Source organism: Phycodurus eques, chromosome 5 (assembly GCF_024500275.1).
Source record: "Phycodurus eques isolate BA_2022a chromosome 5, UOR_Pequ_1.1, whole genome shotgun sequence".
Taxonomy (NCBI): domain Eukaryota; kingdom Metazoa; phylum Chordata; class Actinopteri; order Syngnathiformes; family Syngnathidae; genus Phycodurus; species Phycodurus eques.
Window position 1 is genome coordinate 3,304,546 of NC_084529.1, and position 19,066 is coordinate 3,323,611.

The 19,066-nt window shown below is 44.3% G+C and overlaps 2 protein-coding genes across 13 annotated transcripts in view; both read left to right on the forward strand.

Moving 5' to 3' along the window:
• Positions 1-494: 494 nt before the first annotated feature.
• On the forward strand, positions 495-13,039 carry dus2 (dihydrouridine synthase 2). Of its 2 annotated transcripts, none has more exons than XM_061676912.1 (16): positions 495-582; positions 1,372-1,529; positions 1,604-1,649; positions 1,729-1,820; positions 1,887-1,930; positions 2,790-2,850; positions 3,181-3,228; positions 3,299-3,364; positions 4,727-4,797; positions 4,867-4,953; positions 6,050-6,218; positions 8,433-8,554; positions 10,013-10,159; positions 10,233-10,320; positions 11,133-11,206; positions 11,507-13,039. In XM_061676912.1, exons 2-16 carry the CDS (start codon positions 1,413-1,415, stop codon positions 11,700-11,702), a joined length of 1,428 nt encoding a protein of 475 aa, XP_061532896.1. In that variant the 5' UTR covers positions 495-582; positions 1,372-1,412; the 3' UTR covers positions 11,703-13,039. The 2 variants fall into 2 exon arrangements, with proteins under 2 accessions (XP_061532896.1, XP_061532895.1); XM_061676911.1 differs by lacking the exon at positions 495-582 and adding an exon at positions 593-1,275 and having other exon boundaries at positions 11,115-11,206.
• A 1,587-nt stretch (positions 13,040-14,626) lies between these two features.
• The window catches only part of LOC133402790 (voltage-dependent calcium channel subunit alpha-2/delta-4-like), a 32,042-nt gene continuing 27,602 nt past the window's right edge, over positions 14,627-19,066 (forward strand). For 3 of the 11 annotated variants that reach the window (XR_009768567.1, XM_061676925.1, XM_061676926.1), the window contains exon 1: positions 14,627-15,132. Coding sequence is in view for 10 of the 11 variants with exons in the window: in XM_061676925.1 (XP_061532909.1) it covers positions 15,044-15,132 (89 nt within the window). In the remaining variant the exon portion in view is untranslated. The remainder of the gene's footprint in view (positions 15,133-19,066) is intronic. The other 8 variants (XM_061676922.1, XM_061676921.1, XM_061676917.1 and 5 more) reach the window with 6 other exon arrangements.

Below are 19,066 nucleotides of genomic sequence, written 5' to 3' on the forward strand. Positions count from 1 at the left end.
ATGAGAAATTCATTTTAGGAATAAAAGCCCTTTCTCGTTCTTGATGAACCTAACCTACGACTAGCTACTACTCTACAATATTTTAATGTTGGTTATGGTGGAGTTTGATGGGTTTTTTTTCGGTGATACTGGAGCGTAGAGAAAACACAACCGAATGAAACATTGCGCAACTGCTTCTGTTTGAAAAAAAAGTATTTCAAATGCAGTCTGAAATCATGTTCGTTTGCCTTTTTCTCTCGGAAACTATTTGTAAAGTGTTCCCATTGTTGTTAACAGGCGTATATTCAGACAACAGCCCTTTCTAAAAGCAACTAAGAAACAATAGCGTGCTCTCGAATGGACCACCTCACCTCATTTTAATGACAAATATTTGCATTTACTGTACGACATCTCCCTACTTTTGGAATACTATTCACTTAAAACTGCATGTAGTCTATTCCGATCTTGGAAGGGGTGAGTGACTCATCGTTTGTTTGTTTGTTTTTTGTCTCGGTGCGGCGTGGACCAGGCGTGATGACGTCACTCAAAGAGTCAGGAAGTACAGCAGCACGCGACATTTTTGGCTAATTTGACATTTTACATGTGGGTGAGTTTATATGAAGTAAATGTAACATTCAGTCAACGTTATTTTGTGCAATTTGTGTGCGTCGTCTCGCTACTGCGCTAGTAGAGCAGCTAAAACGCTAGCATCGAAGCCGAGCTGAGTGAGCAGCCAAACTCCCCTCGGAAAAGTTCGAGTTTAACTTTTGTTTGAGTGTCGGCTTGCGAGCACACAGACAACAGAGTGGATTCGATCTATTAAAAAAAGTTATACCATGACGCAGGTATTTCGGCATGTGTTTTGGTTAGTTTTCTCCCATTTCATCTCAATGAAATGCGGATGCAAAAAATTGCTCCCCGTTGGGAGAAGTCTAATTTCGATGTGGACTCATTTACGTCTACAGTTGGTGAAAAATGACATTGGCAAATTGTTGACTGTGAGAGTGAGCAACCGTTCATACAGCGAGTGGTAATTTAACTTGAATTTTAGTCAATTTCCCACCAGGCGGACATTTGCCCGGTGCTGCGTTCAGGTACTTAACTGGACACGGCTGGCAGGCCGCCTTGCCCCCAAAGCTATGCCAGGATGGTGGAGTGTCAGCATCTGTTTTGGATCATTTCTCCCATTTCATCTCAGTGAAATGAGGATGCTAAAAGTTGTTCCCCGTTGGAAGAAGTCTGTGTGATTGGTTGATCTGTTACTGTTGATCATATTTTCATACTGCTGTCTGAGAGGTGATCAAATGTCCTACATATAGTCCATTTTATTGGAGTAAATTCCGCTTTTGAAAGACAAAATTGCTCGATGTATTCAATCGCTGGCGTTTCAAGGGGACTCCGGTCCGGTGCTGCGTTCAGGGACTTAACCGGCCATGGCTAGCAGACTGAGCTTCGCAAACATCACCGCCTTGGCCCCCATGGTGCGGGTGGGCACGCTGCCCATGCGGTTGCTGGCGCTGGACTACGGAGCTGACGTGGTCTACTGCGAGGTGAGGATGGAGGCAGAGTTCATAGGTCACGGTCGAGGGCCGTGTTAGCTGTTGCGTTGTTTCTTGTCTCGCAGGAGCTGATTGACATCAAGATGGCTCAGTGCCGCAGGGTGGAGAACGGTGAGTGACGGCGCCGGTGACAGGAAGTGCGTGCGTGACGGGCCACGTGTGCGTGTGCGTGTGTGTGTGCGCGTGGCAGAGGTTCTGCAGACGGTGGATTTTGTGGCTCCGGATGATCGCGTGATGTTCAGGACGTGCGAGAAGGAGAAGCAGCGGGTCGTCTTCCAGATGGTGAGACAAGAAGTCGCTCGCGCGCACGCGTTCCTCTTGACGTCACGCATGTTGGTCGTGTTGCAGGGCACCGCTGACCCGGACCGAGCCCTCGCTGTGGCCCGACTGGTGTGAGTCCTCGTTGATCGTTCGTCGATGTTCCCGAATGGCCGTCAATATCCCTGTAAATGCCCGGATCAGACGACAAGACCAATTTGCTTTCTCACAATGGCACGACAGCACCCTTGTATCTTTAGTTTCTTCTTCATTTTTAAAGCCTCCTGCAACAAAAGGTGCATTTGTTTGGACAAATATAACAACAAAAATGAAGTCACGGTATAGTCGCACACATTCGTGACTCGTCACTGTTGTAGTAAAAAACTGTCCACGAATTCGACGGTGGCGACGAATAGAAAGCTCCGCAGGGCCGCCGTTATGCTAGTAAGTCGCACCGACGTCAAACCCGCCCATTTGCGCGACATTCGGCTCTTCCGCCGCATTCATCGCGTCACCGCCACTCACTCTGAAATGATCCCGCGCTTTCGCAATTTTGTCTTCTTTTCCCGCATTTGTCTTCGCTGACGTCGTCGCCATCCTCTTCCTTTTAACCGTCAAATATTGACTAACTAAAGATAAACACATAGGGTAAATCTTTGTTTAAAAAAAAAAAAAAAAAAATTCAATAGATGCAGGTAGCTCAGCTGGCACATGCGCTGAAGCGCTGGACAGTGCGGCTCGACCAGAGGCTCGTCAAAGCAGAGGTTTTGTGCGGCCCGACCTGAAAAATCGCCGACGAGAGGCCAATAACGGGGCCAAAGTCTGATCCGGCCGTAAGTTGCTCTTCAATGGTTGTGAATGATCTTCGATGTTCCTGAAAGCTCTGCAATGCTCCTGAATGTGTCCCCCAAATGTTTGAGAAGGTTCCCAAAGCAGCTCACCCGGTTGAGAAAAAACCCCAAAACAATCTAAATAATTCCGGTGCCATTTCAGGGAAAAGGACGTGGCGGCCATCGACGTGAACATGGGCTGTCCCAAAGAATATTCCACCAAGGTCAGTTGAAGAATATTGCGGGAAGTTATGACCCACTGATGTGTTATCACTTTTTTTTTTTCCTCACAAAAATCCAAGTTCCAATTTAATAGATTTATTTACTTGTTTATTTGTTTGTTCGTTTTTGAAAAAGCAAATGAATTTGGCGCTTTCCACACGTGCCCGTTGAAAGTCGAAAACGTCGGTCAGTCGGTGGGAGTAAATGGTCGGATTGCAATATTAAAGATCCACGGCAGCGAAGGAGTTAAATGAGACGATTCTCAGGGAATATCGGCCACCCCTCCATGCTAACGTCCCGTGTGGCTGACGTGTACCCGTGCTGTGTTGCAGGGCGGCATGGGCGCGGCTCTCCTGTCCGATCCCGACAAGATCGAGGCCGTGAGTGTTTGGCGCAAACGAGCGGCTTTGCCTTGCCGAGACGTTTTGACGGCCGTCTTGTTTCTTGCAGATCCTCAGGAAGCTGGTGAGCGGAGTTTCTGTGCCCGTCACCTGTAAGATCAGGATACTGCCCTCGGTAATGGCAACCACAACTCACTTGTCAATTTCTTCACATCTGCTTTACATCTTCATGCGTTTTTCTTCACGCTTCACATTTTTGCCTCCTTCTTCAAAGAAGACGAGTTCACAGGCAAAAGCCGTCAAGCGCCATTTAGACAACAAAAACAAAAAGCCGCGCTTGCTTGCAGACTGCCTACTATGGCATCGTTGGCCGGTGAATTTCCGATTCCTGCACAACCGAACAACTTCTACATAAAACATTGCAGTAACTGACAGGCGGCATTTTGAGGCAGGTACCCTCATCTCTGTTTAAAGGCCAGAGGACAAAGATTTTACAATTTTTCTTTAACTCTAAAACCCCTTTACAAACCACATCTGCCATTTTGAAGTGATTATATGGCAGATATAGAGAAGTTTATATATAATCGATAAATATGATTCAGAATGCGGGTTCTGCTTTTTGCATCCAGCGCCTTTCGGTCTTCGGCTCTTTCCGACGCTGTGACGTCACACGAGCCAAACAGCCTGGCTCATTCGGCATTTTGTGCTATATTATTTTTTTTTTTAAATTTAGAATCAGAATCATCTTTATTTGCCAAGTATGTCCAAAAACGCACAAGGAATTTGTCTCCGGTAGTTGTTAGTTTAATCCACAAATCATAACATTTACCATTTCAGATTAACTTGATAGTTATTTGAAAATTTTTAACTTTTTGAACTAAATAATGTTCTTAAAATAAAATGACTAATACCTCTTTGAAAGATATCAGAATTATTATTTTTTTTTTCTAAATTAGCCTCTTAATCGACAAAATGCAGAAGGTCACTTGACCAATGCACAACACGGGACGGCGGACTTCCTGCGTATACTGCGCTAACGAGCAGAACTACGATTGATGACATGACGATTGAAGCCGAACTTTGGTTTTCTTTGTGGACGGTGTTTGGAAAAAAAAAGTTAAATACATGTCCTGTATATCATGTATTTATATAAATATGAAATGATCTAAGTAAACATGGACTACTGTGAGCTTGTGGCTCTGTGGGGAGCTCAAGTGTTTAAAAGACATTGTGCACGTTTCAAGTTCCTATGGGTGCTTCGTGCCAGGATGAAGTGCTTTCACCTGTTTTGCCCAATGTGGACGCAAGTTGCCTAAAAAGAATGGATTACTTCATATGTGTACTGTATTAACTTAGAATACCCAAAATGAAAATTATCAGCTTTAACCTGAAACCAGAAATTGAAAAACAAAAGTTCCCAAAAATGGAAATGAGAGCTTTCTCATTTGAACTCTTTGTGTCATGTCTGCCTGTTTTTCCTTCCGCTGCTTCTTGATGTTTTCTTGCCGCAATCGCAAATAAATCTTCTCCCCGACAGCTGGAGGACACGCTGACTCTGGCGCGGAGGATCGAGAAGACGGGCGTGGCCGCCGTCGCCGTCCACGGCAGGTGAGCCGTAAGCGTGGCAACACCGGCCGCTGACGTTGGCCAATGTGCGTTGTCGTGGCGACCGTGCAGGTTCAAGGACGAGCGTCCCAGGCATCCGGTCCACTGCGACTACATCGGCGCCGTCGCTCGGGCCGTGGCCGTCCCAGTCATCGCCAAGTAAGGACACACGCATGGAAAGAGCCTTTAGTCGTGTCCAACTAGTGCACTCCCTTGTCCGTATACTAGTACACTTTGTCCTCACTAGTAAGTAGGGCTGCCACAAATGATTATTTTGATCATTGACTCGTCGCCGATTATTTTTGCCACTAGTCCACTAATCTAGAGGTGCAACAATTAATCGATTAATCAACAACTGTTTTGATAGTCGATGAATGGTTTGGACCTTGTCGAGTTCGAAATTGTCCAAAGCCTTCGATTGCAGCGTCTCAACAGTAAATCTTCTCCACTTTCTGTTGCCCTACATGTTTGCAGACTGATTAGCTTTGACTTTTTTTCATAGTAAGACATTTGAAAAAAAAAATCTGCTTTTACCTTGGAGAACAATGATCGACATTTTTGCCAATTTTCTGAAACGTTACGGACTGAACCAGTAACTGAATCCGAATCAGTTCTGAATCATTTCAATAAAGTTATCCTTTACAACTCAATTTAAAAAAAAAAAAAAAAAACTATTTTTGAAAAAATAAACTGAGATAATGTGGTTGCACAAGTGCACACAACCTCTTATAAATGGGGATGTGGCGGTGTTCAGAATTGAGCAATCACATTCAAACTTACTTAAATGGGAGTCAACACACGACTGCTTCTGATTGATCCCAAATAAATGTCAGCTATTCTAGTAGGCCTTCCCTGACATGTTAGTAGTCACATCTTACAACACAGGCCATGGTCCGCAGAGCACTTCTGCAGCATCAGAGGGGCCTCATTGTCCATTGTTGTATAATTATCCCAAAGACGATAATAAATGCCATCAGATATCAACGACGACTCTTTGCGTGGACTTAATGACAGAGGGTAATTTAAATTTGTTTAAAATATTGTTGAATGAAGGACAAAAATGGAATGCAGCAATAAGGGCACTTTTTTCCATCCAGGCCAAAAGGGCACCACTTTGGGTCTATGTGTGCACATGCCTGACGATTATTTTATTTCATTTAACGGAAGTGTCCGTATGTGTGTCTGTACGCACACACATCTCACGTTGTCCATGATGTGACGATGATATCGTCATCATCCCGGTGGTCCGGTTTAGCGGGGGCTCCCTGGACCTGGTCAAGACCCACGGCGACATACAGGCCTTCAGGGTGGCCGCGGGCGCCTCGTCCGTCATGTTGGCGCGAGCCGCCATGTGGAACCCGTCCGTGTTTCGCAGCGCGGGCCCGCTTCCTCTTCACGACGTCATGATCCAGTACCTCAAATATGTGAGTCGGCCACCAGTCGTTTGACGCACCTGGAAAACCAGAAGCATTCAATTATTGACACATTTGAATTTGAAGGTAAACAAACACAACAAATATCCATATATGACTTAAAATGCAGATCTCATGTTTATATTACGGGTGGAACTTTGACGCATTAATCACAGTTAATTAAAAATTATCACAATTTAATAACATTTTGGTATTACAAACAATGCAGAACCTTTGTCAGTGCACGATGACACTGACTTGGAGGAATTGGATGACGCTGTTGCTAGGACTGATGGGAGGCAAATTTAATTTAAAAAAAAAAAAAAAAAAAAAAACAACTACCCGACGGAACCTCTAAAAGCGTGCAAATTGTGTAGTTTGCATCTACAGAGGGTACGCAAAGTATTTACATTTAAATCACTCTTTGTTATATTGCAGCCATTTGCAAAAATCATTTAAGTTCATTTTTCCCCCACATTAATGTACACATAGCACCCCATATTGACAGAAAAAAACTGAATTTTTGAAATTTTTGCAGATTTTATTAAAAAAGAAAAACTGAAATATCACACAGCCACAAGTATTCAGACCCTTTGCTCAGTATTTAGTAGAAGCACCCTTTTGAGCTAATACAGCCATGAGTCTTTTTGGAAATGATCCAACAGGTTTTTCACACCTGGATTTGGGGATCCTCTGCCATTCCTCCTTGCAGATCAGTGCTGCCAGGTTGGATGGTGAACGTTGGTGGACAGCCATTTTTAGGTCTCTCGTGATGCTCCATTGGGTATAAGTCAGAGCTCTGGCTGGGCCATTCAAGAACAGTCACAGAGTTGTTCTGAAGCCACTCCTTCGGTATTTTAGCTGTGCGCTTAGGGTCATTGTCTTTTTGGAAGGTGAACCTTCGGCTCAGTCTGAGGTACTGAACGCTCTGGAGAAGGTTTTCGTTCAGCATATCCCCGTACTTGGCCGCATTCATCTTTCTTTCGATGGCAACCGGTCGTCCTGCAGCTGAAAAACACACCCACAGCATGATGCTGCCGCCACCGTGCTTCACTGTTGGGACTGTATTGGAAAGGTGATGAGCAGTGCCTGCTTTTCTCCACACATGCCGCTTAGAATTCAGACCGTAAAGTTCGATCTTGGTCTCAACAGACCAGATAATCTTATTTCTCACCTTCTTGGAGTCCTTCAGGTGTGTTTTTTATTTTTTTTAAGCAAACTCCATGCGGGCTTTCATGTGTCTTGCACTGAGGAGAGGCTTCCGTCGGGCCATAAAGCCCCGACTGGTGGAGGGCTGCAGTGATGGTTGACTTTCTAGACCTTTGTCCCATCTCCCGACCGCATTTCTGGAGCTCAGCCACAGTAAATCTTTGGGTTCTTCTTTACCTCTCTCACCAAGGCTCTTCTCCCCCGATTGTTCAGTTTGGCCGGACGGCCAACTCTACGAAGGGTTGCGGTCGTCCCAAACGTCTTCCATTTCAGGATTATGGAGCCCACTTAAATGCAGCAGAATGTTTTTGGTAACCATGGTCAGATCTGTGCCTTGCCACAATTCTGTCTCTGGACTCTTCAGGCAGTTCCTTGGACCTCATGATTCTCATTTGCTCTGACATGCACTGTGAGCTGTAAGGTCTTCTATAGACAGGGGTGTGGCTTTCCTAATCAAGTCCAATCAGTATCATCAAACACAGCTGGACTCCAATGAAGGTGGAGAACCAACTCAAGGATGATCAGATGGACAGGACCCGAGTTTGTAATTATATGAGTGTCACAGCAAAGGCTCTGAATACTTATGGCTGTGTGAGATTTCAGTTTTTCTTGAATAAATCTGCAAAAATTTCAACAATTCAGTTTTTTTCTGTCAATATGGGGTGCTGTGTGTACGTTAGTGAGGTAAAAAAATGAACTGAAATGATTGTGGCAAATGGCTGCAATATAACAAGGAGTGAAACATTTAAGGGGGTCTGAATACTTTCCGTACCCACTGTATACCAATGGAGGCACTTCAACCCTAAAAGGTCCGAAAGTGGCACTTTAACTTTCAGTCTGTTTAATTTTGCCCAGGAAAATGTTCCCCTATTTTGTTTCCGCTATTTTGTATTGAAATGCAAATAAATGCATTTTTACAGCGTTAACAATATTCCCGAATTGAGATTTACGTATGATGTGAAATGACGTCCTGACAGCTCGTGACGTGTCATGTGCCGCGTCCGCTCGTGTGTGCAGGCGCTGCGCTACGACAATCACGCCTTCAACAGTAAGTACTGCTTGTGTCAGATGCTGCGAGACAAAGTGGAGTCGGCGCTGGGCAAACGCGTGCAGGCCGCACAGAACAACCAAGAACTCAGGTCTCACACACACACACAAATAGATGCACAGTACTCACGATTGAACTCGTATAGCTATTGGCTGTAGATGCGTGAATAGATATGAATAAAAGTGGTATATATAGATAGGACTAGTAGCAATAGTTACATAAATAGATATATACAATTACGATAGATGAAAAAGTACACAGACAGAACAAGTGGAGACAAAAACAAGAGTTAATCGATTATCAAATGAATCGGCAACTGTGTGGCTCATTGATTAATTGTTCGGAGACTTTGCTTGACTTCAGATTCTCCAACTCTTTGAGAGAGGGGGAAAAAACTATTTTACTACACCCTGGGCTGCCAAGCTGCAGAGGCAAAATTTGTCTTCGCGTCAGGCGTCAACGCATTGGAAGTCGCTAATCATTGCCTCCATGCAAGCGAATGAGCTAAAATGCTTCCCATGCTTGTTACACGTATCGTTTACGCTACCACAAAGGGAGGGCGAGGAGTGGGTGGGGAAAAGACAGAAAAACGTGACGCTAACCGCTAAGCTATCGTGTCATGATGTCGCAAAACACAGAAATAACTGATTTGGTCAGACGCTACACTTGTCACACACTTGTCTGACTGGAGCCGCGTTATAGCAGAGAGTAACCGAGTTTGAACAAAGAACTAACAAGCCAACTAATACGCGTCTAGAAATATGAATGGAAAAAAAATCACGGCCTCTGAACTGGAAATGAATGAATACGTCACTGGAGACATCATCTGAGAACAGGGTCAGGGTAAAAGCATATTATTATTCATAGTCAATATTTATAAGATAACCAAGGTTCAAGATAACCAATTAGTAAAGGCAAAATCTCATGTACTTTGATTCAGGCTGCAACTGCATCCGCTATTGCACGGTTGATACAATAAATTAAAAAAAATATATATATATATTGAAGCCATAATGTATCAACGGTTACAATGATAGAGTAATGATTACGTTGTGCAATTGAACAGTAGGGAGAATTATTTTTATCCTATTACAGAATATACTGCAATAACTGACCTGTGGTAATGTTCTTGACAAAATAGGGAAATTCAGACAAATTAGGACAATTTGTTCTGGAAGTGAATTTTTATAGGTTTTTATATTCCATAGGATTGTATAGGCAGCTCTGGAATCATAAAACAATCATGTTTGTGCATTTTCAATTGGAAATCCTGTCCGGTTTTAGAATTAAGGGATGGAAATTGATATCTGATTCATCGATTAGTCAGAAAAAGTTATTGACACATTAATTGGAAAAATCCTTATTTGCAGCCTTAATAGATGCATAGACTTAGATTGAACTATTGGATATAGATCGATGGGTACAAGATAAATAGCTACAACCAGTATAGACGTGTAGGTAAATAAAGTATAGAATGACTTCCTTTGTGTGGTGAAGCGGCGCTGAGCTACTCTGTAGGTAAAAGTGTGTGATTTTGCGCGTTTCCCAGCGAGGCGTTTGATCTGGTCGGCGTGTTCGAGGAGACGCAGGCGGCGCTGGAGGCTCGCCGCGACGCCCTGCAGAGTCCCGAGCGCCTGCGGGACCACGTCATCGCCGTGGACGGAGACGTCACCACCATGGCCCTCAAGTTTCAACGGTAGCGTTGGAGGTCTTCGGCCAAATAAGAGAAAACGTGGAGTGACTTGATTTGGTTTGTTTGCGGGAGGCAGACGCGAATATCCTCCTCAGCTCACGCCCAAGATGTTTCTGCTGGAGTGGAGCCGGCGACAAAAGTTGGAGCAGCCCACCTACCAAACTGTAAACAAATACTTTTGACTTTTGAAGGTCCCGTGCCATCAACGTTTTCATTTATTCTTCATCGCTTTTGATGTCCTTTTTATTGGGTTTGCGCGATCGTTTGGGTTGAAAATGCCCAGAATGCCCTTTTTCAAGCTATTCTAGTTGGTCTTTTCCGCCTAGCGTTTGAGTTGGACAGATAAGCTTTGCTCTGATTGGATCACTGGTATTTCTCATTTCTCTCTGGTATTTCTCATTGGATCACTGGTATTTCTCATTAAGTGATTGATTTCTCAACCACTTAGTCGGATTGGTCTGTGGCGGCATCTCGGCGAGGGTATTGTGGCGACCGAGCGTTCACGGCGACTGAGCGTGACGCTCTGGAACGGCGATCCCGTAAAGGCTGCTCATATGCAGTGTTTACGTACGCACGCGCTTTTGTACTTGATGACTATTACTCAAGCGCAAAGATGGAGACGCATCGAGTGGCACTGAAGGAGCGAGCGACGTGGGTAGAAAAAATGGAAACCGAGCTGATTTTCCAGCCTTCGCCTCGCTTCTCATTGACGATCACGTGCCCCGCGCTGGCGCGCTTTTGGCTGACCCTGACTGCAAAAGCTTGTCGTTCGTCCACAGTTGCATTCAATGTTCTAAATATTGTCGAGTGATCGTGCAGAGATTTCAAACTTCAAGTCGGTCACAGATTCGTTTCCACCTGAGTTATGCATCAAACAGGTGAAAAAAAAGTAATTTGATGGAAGGGGACCTTTTAATAAATACACTTGGATCTGGAAATCACTTACATACTTGAAAAGTGTGCGCACCCCCTCCAGGTGCAACGTGCGCAGGATCGAGCCTTCCAGTCAACCGTGACGGTGGAAAACAGGAAGTACAGATCCTCGCTCTGGTGAGTGCACGCGCACACACACACACATTCGCTAACAGCGCGTACGTACGCACAAACTTGTGCTTCAGTGGTACGTACGAACATTTGAAGTTGCAACGTGCGACTGGCAATAATTCAAACATCAATCAATGAATTGATTTTCAAAAGGAAATTTAGTGTCTTTGCCCTTTTTGATCAAACAATCTGAAAATGCGCCAAACGTTCAACTTAAGAACGCAAAGTAAGAACATCCCGCGGGACGCATTTATTCGCGAACGAGGCCTCTGGTGTTTTCGACCTTGTGACCTTTTGTTCCCCCAGGGAGAAGTCAAAGAAGTTTGCCGAGCAGGCGTCCGCCGTGGTTTGTCTGCGCGCTCGCGGAATTCCGGAGAGTCACGTCGGCCAGGAAAACGGCGGACGGCCGCATAAAAGGAAGACTGAGGACGGCCGCGACGTCGGCCAAGAAAAGAGGACGAAACAAACGGGCGACGGCGAGCGGGAGACCGGCGGCTCGTGAGGACAAAACCTTTTGACTTTTATTTTTCTTCCGACGTTTGGAATCCCGGGGACGACACAAACACGACTCGCGGATATCTCTGCGAGCTTTTGATTTTGTTGGAACGTTATGTTGAGCTTTAGCCCGCGAGCGAGCTGCGCCTGCGGCCGACGGGGGGCAGCATAATTTTGTTCGGGACAAACTTGAGCGTTGAACGAGCAGAAATTTACTGTAACGGTGATCAAACGAGAGGAATTTATCTGAACAGTTCACTTAGATTTTTATGTCCAAATCATGTACAAACATTTAGCTGCATGTTGTTAAATTTTCTTGAAATCTTCGGATTGTTTTATTTTTCGTCTACTTTTTCTCTTGATAATATGATTAAACGGACACCTGTTGCGTTCAAGCCAAAAAGTTAACGTTGTCCAGTAGCTTCATTTAGTTGAAAAGTTGAAGTATTTTCTTCTTCAAACCTTTATTGAACGTTCAATTAGTTTAAGGCAAGTTGTAAGCGGAGGAGACGCCCAAGCGGTGAGTTCGAACTCATGGTGAGTTCGAGCGCGTCGGGAATCTTCGTAGACGTACAATTTGAGTCGAACTGAATGTGACTCGAGGCAGAATTAAAAGTGCCATAAGCAAACTTTACATGTTTACATTTAATATTTCCCATATAATTTGCCATTTCCATTTTAATTTTTTTGTATTGCTTGATTCCTTTGTTTGTACGGTGAACTTGAGTGGCGAGAAAGGTGCCTTGAACTCAATTGAATTATTATTATATTATTACATGACATTCTACTTGCAAGTTTAAATTGGAATGAAGTGGGAATATGGTAAACAAGAACAAAACCAGACATCGATGCAGTGAAATTGAGACCTCTGATGAAATCCAGATGCAGTTAATTGTGTTGTCTGGAAGACCAGAGCCGATGAATGGAGTCCAAATGTCATGTGACCCATGGGCGTGTGCATGACTAAAAATGTGTGTGTGTGCACTTCAGTAATACATCCATACTGTGATTTACACTGACCTTTAACCCCTAACACCGCGCACGCAAAGATCTGGACCGGAACCAGTTTGAAGCGGTTACATTCAAGCTCAGTAGAAACTCCAAGAGGTGGATCCAAACCCGTTTGCGCACACGACGCACGGTCACGTGATCTAACGCGGACCACTTTGATCTTGTGACTTGTCGCCTCTGCGTTTCTGACGTCACACTAACTTGAAGTCCTGTGATTCCCCTCTGTGTCCACCAGATGGCAATGTCGTCATTGTCAAGATCAGGTTTTCCGGCTTTGTAGTCTGTATCGTTGTTATCGTTCATCATTTGCTCAATAATAGTAAAGTCACTTGTCAACCCGTTACGCTACTTGTCTACTACGTGACTTGTCTTTTTACAATCGTAATAACGCTAAAGACATGCAATAGTTGCCACACTGGTTGCTGTCTGCTTTTGTGTGAATGCAAAATGGCGTCCGGAAACATGTGCGAAACCCGCTTGCCCGTATTTTATTTTGCCTTTAGTGAGGCGGGTGGCGAGCCAGCAACAAGACAGCAGCTTACAACACAACAACAGTCACGCAGGCAGAAACAAAAACGCATCAGGAGCAATGCAAGTCGATAACAGGAACGTCAATTAAAACGAGAGCAGGAACGATATATAGCTTCGATGGCGCCGGAAAGTGAACCTAACGTATGATCGTTGCGTGAAAAGTTCCAAGTCGGATGATGTCATCATTGAAACCCTTGAGGGCAGTCATGTGTCGGTCATGAATGATTCTACGGCAAATTTCCGCTTTCAAGACTTTGAAGTGGACCACGAACGCTTCCCAATTCACGCTCATTTTACAGTTGTGTGAAAATGTCAGACTTGTCTGGTTTTGAAGACAATTGTTTTCTTGCAGTTGTCTGGTCATCAGAGACCTCTTTGAAAGACCTTTTCGATAAAAGCCTCCTAATTGCTTCATTTATATGGACTCAATGAAAATAATCATTAGCTTCAACCTGGAATCAGAGATTTCAAAGAACTCGTTTGACTAAATTCCCCAAAATGGAGACGCCTGCTGCTTTTGGGTTTGGAACTCTTCAAATCCAAACAAAGTGACGAGACGCGAGTGGCTGGAGAGAGCTGATTGGCTGACACCAGGGGAGCAGGCCTGACGAGAAGTCGCAACGAGCAGAATGCGAAGACGCGTCCATCCATTTTCAACACCGCTTATCGTGTTCAAAAACGAAACTAAATCACAAACGGAGGAAATTGGAACGAATGTCACGTGAAACCAAAAAACAAAAGAGAGAAATGTCCACGGACATTGAAAACAAGGTCCACGTAGCAAATATATGGGTCATTGTTTTGTCATTTGATATCAATAACGGGAAAGACATGACCCGCTGAATTTCATTTTGAAAATCCATTTTACTGATCTGAGTATTTGAACCATTGCCTGTGATGACACTTTAGTTACACGTACAATGTCGACATAGCCGCGGCGCATCGTTTCACGCCATGAATATTCCAACTGATCGTTATTGTTGATATGATTGATAGCGATATCCGAGAGGTAGCTGTAATATATTAAATATCAATGCATTCATTTAAACAAGTGATATGATGTTGGTACTGTGAACATGGTAACCATGGTTACCACAGGTGCCTGATAATGAGAACACCTAAAAAATTGTGTTAGACTGTGTGTGTGTGGACATCAAACAACAGTTACTTTATACACGCAGGTGTGTGTGTGTTGTGAGATCATAAAAAATGAGGTTACTATATTCATGCAGGTGTATACATGCGTGTGTGTGCACGTTTGTGTGTGCCTGTGTGTGCGTGTAGATGCGTGTGTGTGACTGTGTGAGGACATCAACAAAAATTAAGTTACTATATACACAGGTGTGTGCATGCGCTCGTGTGTGTGTGTGTGTGTAATCCTCTTCGATGAAAGGGAGCATCCGTCCAATGAGGCGCTCCCGTCCGTCTCGTCCCGCCCGCCCCTCGCTGCCTCAGAAGAGGTCTTTTTAATCCAAGTGGATTATGTTGCAAATTGGGTGAGCTGCTGCAAAATCTCCAGCGAGACGCCGGAAGCCGTGTCCGCCCTCTCGCTTCCAGAACCGCGAGCCGACGTCATGAGGAAGAACTCGCCGGAACCCGGAGGAACCCGGAAGACGGGGCGGCAAGAACGGGCCGACTGTTGAAGATCTCCAGGACGACGGTGAGGAGCTTTCGTGAGGATCTAGAAGAAGCGGAACCTTGATGACGAGCAACAGGCCGGTGTTGACCCGGGAGCCCGTGTGAGGAGGCGTCATCCGTTCTCTTAAGTCCTCCTGATGAACCCCGGTGGTCTTCTCAGGAAGCAGAATGGAGAGCAGGTCCAAAACGCACAGAGTTCTAGGATTCTTCTTCCTGTGGATCGGCGTTCAAGCGCAGATGAAGATACCGCCAGAGACGTAAGTCAGCCCCTTGCTGTTGTCGTTCTTCGACCCGAACCCTAAGCCTACTGCGTATAAGGGAAACGGTTTCACACCGGTTCCTGTTTCTACTGTGTACAGGAAGAATGAAACTCAATAAATGAATGAATGAATGAGGGTCAAACTGCTTCTGACTTAGGTCTTAAAAGTTTGTACTGTGACTGAATGAAATGGGATCCAACTGGTTCTGATCCAGATATTATTGTCTCATACTGGCTCTGAGTTAGATGTTTGTGTTTCTGCTGTGGATGAATGGAACTGTAATCCGAACCCTAATGTAAATGAATGAACCAGGTTCAAAGTGGTTCTGATCGATCTTATTTGTGTTTCTTCTGTGGATGAATGAAATGATAGAACTGACCCCATGAATGACTGGCGCAGGTTCAGACCGGTTGTGAGCTAGATCTTATTGTTTCTGCTGCAAATGAATGAAACTGGTTCAAACTGGGTGTGCTCAAGATCGTCATGTTTTTAACGATGAATGAATAAGACCCTAACCCTAGAGTGAATGACTGAACCACGTCCAAACTGGTTGTGACCGATAGTTTCATGTTTCTACCATGGCTGAATGAAGTCCTAATCCTGACCCTAACCCTACTGTGAATGAACTAGGTTCAACCTGGTTCTGAGCTTGGTCTTAAAGCTTACACTGCATAAGAATGAAACAGGGTCACAATGGTTGTGTTCTAGATCGCCATGTTCCATCCATCCATTTTCTGAGCCGCTTCTCCTCACCAGGGTCGCGGGAGTGCTGGAGCCTGTCCCAGCTGTCATCGGGCAGGAGGCGGGGTACACCCTGAACTGGTTGCCAGCCAATTGCAGGGCAGATCGCCATGTTTCTCTGGTGAATCAATGAAACCTGTTCAAACTTGTGCTGATCGAGCCATAAAGTTTCTAATGTGAATGAATGAAATCCTAATGCTAACTGTACTGGCGAAGAATCAAACAGGTTGAAACTGTTTGTGGTCCAAATTGTCCTTTTGTCCTTATCAGTGATCATCTGACCGATGATATTATTTTTATTATTTTAATTCCATTATTGAATTGTCAGTCAAAGTGACTCAGCAGAAGCGTCTCAAGAGCATCTGGAATGAATGATGAAATTAACGATAAATAGAACAAATCAATAACCTACGTGCTAGGGCCTAAGGAATATTCATGTTCATAATCGTAATCACAATAATGGAGTGATTCCAAGCGGTCGCATTCCTCCTGTGGCTGCGTCTCATTGGCTGTCGGGAGCGAGAGGCCGCCCCTCGCTGCCCGGTTAGGTCAGTGGGCGGGATTTGGAAGGGAGGCTCCCTCCGAGTGGCGCACATATTTCGCCGCCGCTTGTCCGTCTGCCATCTTGTCCGCTCGGTCTGCTCATCTGGTTAATCTGCGTTAGGCCGCCGGGCTCCGCGCCCTCCCGCAACCTTCGGCCGCGCAGTGCTCAGAATGCCTTTCAGAATGGCCCACCGTGTTTTAGAACGCTTCCAGAATGATCCTCAATGTTCCAGAATGGTCAGAATGCTTCACAATATCCCAAAATGTCAGTGGTGTTGTTACAGTCCACACAAATACCCATGGAATTAGCATAGTTTCAATGATTTGATCTCAAGTGGTCCGGACCAGTATATCCGTGGCCTTACAAGCTATAAATAACGACAAATCAAATTTTTTATTTTTTTATTTTTTTTTTAACCATTTATTTGGGTGCACATAATTGCGACCGCATTTGGGAAAATATATATGTACTGATTATTGTCTTGTTGCAAATCTGAAATGTCATGACAAAAATTGGACCAATTTCAACAATATGAAGAATCAGTGTTTTCATTTACAGTTGCAACTTACAGGTCACAGTAGATTTACGATAGAAACGTTTGTAAAACAAGCTATTTAGAAGACATTTGAAAATGACATCAATTTTCACATCCATCCGGAAACCTTGAAAACCTCAAGTGACACCCACACAAACTCAAGTGGGAACTTCTTAGCAGGAAAGTGTAATTCTGCCCCCTGCTTGCCTTGGAAACGTCAACAGGCAGACTGACAGAGAGAAACTCAAAAAATCAAGACAAAATAAATGGATTAGCTATGACTATTAAGGACATGCATATCCACATCGGTTCTATGATGCTTGTGTCAAAACAAAAGTGTAGTCCGGATTGGATCCCCACATGGGCCAGTTCTGGGCCGCTGGCCGTGTGTTTAATAGCGGTGCTAGACCATTTCCGAGAATTGTTCCAAAAGGGCCCGCCATGTTCTAATTTTTGTTACATTTTTTACAATGTCCCACACTTCCCCACAATGTTCTAGAATGGTTGGAGAGAGTTGCATCACATCCTCCTGATGTCCTAAAATGGTTCCAGAATGCAGCACAAGTTCGAGAATGCTTCCATAATGTCCCAAAATGTTCGAGAATTTGGGCATTTCTTTTTTTTTTGGAATGTCCCACAATCGCCTCAAACGGTTCCAGAACACACCGCAATGTTATGGAATGATTCCAGAATGCTGCAGAATCTTCTGGAAAGCGCCGCAGCTGTTTGACGACTGCGAGCGTGATAAATGATATTATTGCCCCCGTTTCCATCACGTGCATTCTCACGCTAACGGCCGATGAGCACAGATGCCCGACCGTCGCCATCTTTGGATGATGAGGCGTCCCGCTAATAAGGTTGCGCTTTGTGCACAGTCGTTTTTTTTTTTTTTTTTGTTCTTTTGTCGGCTCATGCGGAAAGTGAAGTTGAGCTGCCGGGATAAAAATAACAAAGGAAAGCCTGACATCAGGGATTTGGCTCATCTCTTTAACTAGTGTTCGTGTGTGTGTGTGTGTGTGTGTGTCACAAACATGGAAGTACTTCCTCTGTTGATGACATCATCATGACTTTGCACAATTGATTTTAGTGTAGCCTCTCACTTGTGTTGTTCTGCTGCATTGTCGTATTTTGTGTTGTGTTGTTTATGTTGTTTTATGTTAAGCGTTTGCTGGTTTGTGTTTTCCGTGTGTTGCATGTTATGTTGCATTGTGCTGGGTTGTGTGACGTTCTTTTATGTTTTGTATTATGTGTTTTGTTAGGTTGTGTTATTTTGCGTGTTTTCTGTTATGTGTTTTAATTGGCTTGTGTTATTATGTGTGTTATGTTTTCTTTGATTGGTTTGTGTTGCATTCTGTTGTGTTATGTTGTTTTATGTTGTTATGAGGTTTTGTTATTTTGTGTGTTTTTACGTGTGTTGTGTTGGTGAGTTGCATTGTGTTATGTTGTGTTGTTCAGTTGGGTTATTTTGTGTTGTAATGTGTTATGCATTCCCTTGTGGATATTGTGTTCTATTGTATCTTATCATTGTGTTGTGTGTTTCTGTTTTGTTGCATTGTGTTGTGAAATTGTCTATTTTGTTGTGATGTGTTCTGTTTCATGCATTGTGGAGGGCTCCAGTGATGGTTGACTTTCTAGAACTTTCTCCCATCTCCCGACTGTATCTCTGGAGCTCAGCCACAGTGATCTTTGGGTTCTTCTTTACCTCTCTCACCAAGGCTCTTCTCCCCCGATTGTTCAGTTTGGCCGGACGGCCAGCTCAAGGAAAGGTTCTGGTCGTCCCAAACGTCTTCCATTTCAGGATTATGGAGCCCACTTCATTGCAGCAAATATTTTTTGTTACCTTGGCCAGATCTGTGCCTTGCCACAATTCTGTCTCTGAGCTCTTCAGGCAGTTCCTTGGACCTCATGATTCTCATTTGCTCTGACATGCACTGTGAGCTGTAAGGTCTTATGTAGACAGGGGCGTGGCTTTCCTAATCAAGTCCAATCAGTATCATCAAACTCACCTGGACTCCAATGAAGGTGTAGAACCATCTCAAGGATGATCAGAAGAAAACGGACAGCACCCGAGTTCAATATGTTGGGGTCACAGCAAAGGGTCTGAATACTTA